Raw genomic sequence first — 5,391 nt, 5'->3', positions numbered from 1 at the left:
GACCCAATATTATTATTTTTGATATTATATTAAAAAAAAGTTTTTTGCTTGTTTGTTGTTTTTTTAATGAAGGAGTGAGTGAGTGAGATGGATGTCAGAAGATGTTTGGCACTTGGCAGCGTGCTGTCATTATCCGCGGTGTCTGAGATGGGTCGATTGGGCCACTTCCTTTTGGACAAAACCTTTTCAGCTGAACATTAATAGGAAATGACAGGTGTTAAAAGCCACTCTGCAGGGAAAAAATAATGAACTGCACGCTGGAAGTTTTAGAGAAGACACAAAAAAAATGTGAATTTTTCCAGTCTATAAATATTTTTTTAGAATTATACATATAGCCTCCCTTCTCATGTATTAAAATATGGTCCATCACATGCTTGATATGCTGTAATTACGCAACTTCTCTGGAATATTTTTTTTTTCCTTTTTTGTTTTGTCTCGATTCAGGGTTTTATATTGCTAGACAGCCCTCATGCAGCAGGGAGGATGCTCTTCTTCGGGGCTGCTCCTGGTTTCTGGGTGAAAATAACTCGGTGTCCCCCGCAATGCGATTCTTTTCGTAATCCGTCAGACTGGTGATGGGGCGCATTGTGGATTTATGGGGGGAAATTAGCATAAATTATGAGCAAATCTGCGTGTGCGTGTGTGTGGTCCCGCGCATTGCAAACCCTCCAAGCGGAAAGGTGGCCCTGGCCAAAAGCTTGAATAGCAATAGCTCAAAATAGGCTTCCCATTTGGTTTTCACATTCATATAATTGACTTATGGATATTTTATACAGTTTTCGCCACACCATCCTCAAGGGTTTATTTGCATTTCTGAAGTACTTTTGAATCTTCTTTACATAAACACAATAGACCTGATTGCCTCATGAAGTTTCAGTTTGAACAGCATTGTTTGCATTGTGTTGATGTTTTCATATCGTCTACTTCCTTCGCTCTGCTCTGGGCGAAATTAGCTGAGAAAAACTAATAGTCGGCTCATCAACAAACTTGCTCATGGCAAATAATTTTGTGTGGCGCGTGCATTTCGTAAACAATACTGTAATTAGGAGGGTGGGGGGGAAAGAAAATATATATATTTCTCAGCATTTTATCTGTGAAATCAGCTGACATCCAAATCCACATCATAAAAAATGTCAGTCAGCATGCATAACACTTTTTTTTTTTTTTTGAAAACTACTCATTGCACACATCACTCTGCATAAACAGGTATATTTTCATAAATCCATGTTTAGATAGTCTAATACACCTTATACATCTACCTTAACAGCAGCACAGAGATAAATATCATTCAGTTGCAATATGCCGAATCATTTTGATGTCCGACATCCACATCCCTTGTATATCTGTGAATTGTAACTGTAAAGTCCGCTGAAGAAGTATTAGCGCATACCTTCACACACTGAGTGCCATCGCAGTTCAATTCCGGTTGCCGAGCCTTTTCACCCCTTTTTCTGTCTTCAAATGGAAATGATTTCCATTGGCCCAAGGTGTCCATGTAAATAGGTGTAAATGAAACCAGATTATGCCTTCCTCCCAGCCCCCTCCTCCCATGGCAATTGTCATGTGATAGCAAAGAGGTGGCACATTAATGGAGCGCCTCTACAGGGGTCTTTTCTGCTCATGTCACTACATAAAACTATCAGATGGTTAGAGGAAGGCCATGGAGGCATCCACTTAGCTCGTCTTATCAAGGACGCCAAATGAAGTCTATTCAGCTCTGCTAGCGGGACAAGCTGACTTACTTTGCAAGAAAGACTTACAGCAGCCGTCACTCCATAAATGTGCACCGTCCGCCCGCCTGCACACCGCAGAGGCGCTCAACCTGGCTGGTTTTACGCACGACGCAACTCCCAGCTTCGCCTGCATTTAAACTTCGCTCAGCGGCTGTTTTCATGAAGAGCGGCGAACTTTCACTGAGGAATTAAGGGTGACTATTCTTTTTTCTTCTTCTTCTTTTTTTTTTTTTTTGTTTTTTTTTTTTGGCTTTTCTGAAAAATATCGAGGATGCCTCGTCCGGGGAGAAACACTTACAGCGACCAGAAACCACCTTACTCCTACATCTCCCTCACTGCCATGGCGATCCAGAGCTGCCCGGAGAAGATGCTTCCCCTCAGTGAAATTTACAAGTTCATCATGGATAGATTCCCTTATTACAGAGAAAACACTCAGCGGTGGCAAAACTCTCTGCGACACAACTTGTCCTTCAACGACTGCTTTATCAAAATCCCCCGGCGCCCAGACCAGCCAGGTAAGGGCAGTTTCTGGGCACTGCATCCCAGCTGCGGCGACATGTTTGAGAATGGAAGTTTCTTGAGACGCCGCAAAAGGTTCAAAGTGTTGGGAGCATCTGATCATTTGGCCTCGAGTAAGCAGTCAGATGCTGCCCATTACCTCCAGCAACAAGCCAAACTGAGACTGAGCGCCCTGGCAGCCACTGGCACACACCTGCCCCAAATGTCAACTTACAACCTCGGAGTGTCTCAGACGTCAACTTTTAAGCATCCGTTCGCCATTGAGAACATCATCGCCAGAGAGTACAAGGTCCCGGGAAGTCTGGCGTTCTCCACCATGCAGTCCATGTCTGCCGGGTACCCGCTTCACAACCAGCTGACGACAGCCTGGCCCCACATGTATAACACCAGCGTGATTGACACGGCGGCCCCAATCTCCATGGCAAGCAGCGACTACAGTGCCTATGGCGTGCCCATCAAGTCCCTGTGTCACGGTGGACAGTCGTTACCGGCTATTCCTGTGCCAATCAAGCCAACCCCGACCTCCATGGCCGGTTTCTCGGCGTTACCTCCACACATCCCCGCGTTTCTATCAAACTCTCCACAGTCTCTGAGCCCGACGTCCCCACAGACAGCGACGAGCCAAAGCAGCCCTGCGACCCCGAGCGAGACTCTGACGAGCCCCTCCACACTGCAGTCTGTGGCTGTGCACTGACCAGCTGAACTTCTCCTGGTACGAACTGGCAGGCTGTGCTCCAAGGCCCCCCTTTACCAAAACCCAAAGTTTATATTTTGTGTGTGTCGTCGGGAACTATCAAGGCGAGTTGCAGTTGCATATCGATTTATTTGTGTATGTGTTGAATGTGTCGCTTTAAAATTGTATCATAGAAGTCCAGCACAGAATCGAAGTATTGCTCTTCAAAATATAAATTATTTGATAGTTCTATTTTTCAGTTTGTTGAGAAAATTTTGAGTGTTGGAAGTGGAGCCACAGAGGGGACCGTGGGGAAGTTTGTTTTGGCACCGTCAACAATGAGTTTTTAAAGTGCTTGCAATTCCCGTGGAGGTTTTTCCAGTTTTATCAAACAAGCAAAACTTTTGCACCGTTTCTGTGTGACCACTGTAATGTCAATGAAATTGCGAGGCAATGGCTCTGTGTTTTAGTTTTCTTTGAATACTGAAATGATGGGTAAGGTATACCAAATAGGATAGGATTTAGATTTGTTCTTACCATCCCTGTACAAAAAAATAAAATAAAATAAAAAAAACAAAAGCAAACTGAAATCTTTTCAAGACTGAAAAGTTGTGAGACGTCCTCAAAATGCAAGATGTGAATATTGCAAATAACTGATACTGAAATGTTGTAAAATGCACTTTTTAGTTTTATGTTTTAGATATCTATTTTGCAGAAAATGTTCTGTGAAGCATTTAATTTAAAAGGCTGTGGTGACCATGTGTATCAGATGCTGTAAATTTGTACTTTTTTTTTTTCCTTTTTAGGTAAAGCATGCATTCTAAAAAAAAAAATTGTGTTGTTACTGTTCTTGTTGTTGTTGTTTTGTTTCCGTTTGTTTGTTTGTTTTATTTTTTTTTTGCAAGCATGCGTGCTTTTGAAAAGTGTGCAAACAGTCTGCAATGAATTGGAAAAAAAAATACTGGTCATCGAAATATTTTCTCATTAAAAGTGAAGTAAACAATCAAAATGTTTCTGAAGATTTAATCTCAGATTATTATTATTATTATTATTATTATTATTATTATTATTATTATTATTATTATTATTATTATTATTATTATGTCTCATAGAAAAGCACCGTTACTATTAAATTGCAAGAAAATATTTAGTATTACTCTTCGATCTTTTTTTTTATATAGGCTATAATAGTAACTACAAAACAATGTAATAATAATAATAATGATAATAATAATATAACAACAATAATAATAATAATCTTTCCTCCATCCATCCGGACCTGTATGATTTCAGAGTGTGAGAGTTGCAGAGCAGCAGTGGGGAGAGAGATGAATCGTCAGTCTATTAGGATGCATGGAGCTGCGATGCCATGGTCACAGCGCAGACAACTGAGCTCATTCATCAAGCTGTAGGCTAAACACAATTAAGCCAAACAATAAACATTTAGAAAAGCTGCTCATAGTGTCGGCATTAATATTGTTGCACATTTTCGACTCCAAATGTCACTGAGGCCAATTAAATAACGTTGATTTCTTTTTTTTTTGTCCCCCACCAAGTAACGATGCAGCAGCAGACTGATCCGACCTGCATTAAGTCTTTTTTTTTTCTTCTTCTTCTTCTTTGTGGGAACTTTATTTAACAGGTTTATAAATACAGACATGTGGAGATAATTCTCTGCAATAAAGCCTGAAATACATCTCGATATTCTCTTATGTGATTCTTTTTTTTTTTTTAAAAAAAGCAAAGCTTAACTAAAAATAACGCGCTTTATCTGCCTCTCCTATAGAAAAGCAACAGCCTATTTCGGGGTATTAAACAAATACATTAGAATTCCGTCACTTTATGCAATCGAGTAGATCAAATAAAGGGGTCTCGGGCCACTTCATTCTCCCTCATTCACTTGAATTGAAAGTGCAAAGAATAGCAAACTTAGACTGGGCCACCAATGTAGATTTAGCCTTTTTTTTCAGCAAGACAAAAAGACTGATTTTTCACAAACACATTGCTGACTGGGGAACTAGGAAACGAGCTGCGAGACCCTTTTGGAATTTAAATCCACCCCTCCCCCCATGGACTGTTTGTACAACAGTGTTAGTTTTTTTTTTTTTTTTTTTTTTTTCCTCCCACTTTGTGCATTTGTGTGTGCAACATTAATTCTGACTCTGGGTGATTAAATGTATTGAAACTGCAACGCCACATTAACAAACTTTTTCATTGAGCACCTTAAATCTATTAAATCCTATTACACCCATGTCACACAAGTAAAAAAAAAAAGACTGTAACAACACAAACAGTTAGAATATCTACATATTTACTACATATTTATACTTCAATGTTGCAATTTTTTGTCTATTCATTTGCATTTCAGTGTACTTAACTTGGTCTTATTTGTATTGCACTGTTAAAAGTATGTAATACACAGATAAATGTCTTAAAATAACTTTTTTTTTTTTGTGAATAAAAAGT

At 39.8% G+C, this 5,391-nt stretch overlaps 1 protein-coding gene across 1 annotated transcript; it reads left to right on the top strand.

Moving 5' to 3' along the window:
* The first annotated feature begins 1,610 nt into the window (after positions 1-1,610).
* On the top strand, positions 1,611-3,920 carry foxb1a (forkhead box B1a). Its single transcript, XM_044357108.1, has one exon. The coding sequence runs from the start codon at positions 2,005-2,007 to the stop codon at positions 2,944-2,946; it is 942 nt and encodes a 313-aa protein (XP_044213043.1). The 5' UTR covers positions 1,611-2,004; the 3' UTR covers positions 2,947-3,920.
* The last annotated feature ends 1,471 nt before the right edge of the window (positions 3,921-5,391 follow it).

The sequence above is a fragment of the Thunnus albacares genome, chromosome 7 (assembly GCF_914725855.1).
Source record: "Thunnus albacares chromosome 7, fThuAlb1.1, whole genome shotgun sequence".
Taxonomy (NCBI): Eukaryota; Metazoa; Chordata; class Actinopteri; order Scombriformes; family Scombridae; genus Thunnus; species Thunnus albacares.
Note: the sequence above shows the minus strand (reverse complement) of the source record. Positions and strands in the feature narration are given on the sequence as shown.

What these genes read in the sequence shown, in the direction of transcription:
- foxb1a (XM_044357108.1), top strand. Translation starts at nt 2,005, where the DNA reads ATGCCTCGTCCGGGGAGAAACACTTACAGCGACCAGAAACCACCTTAC.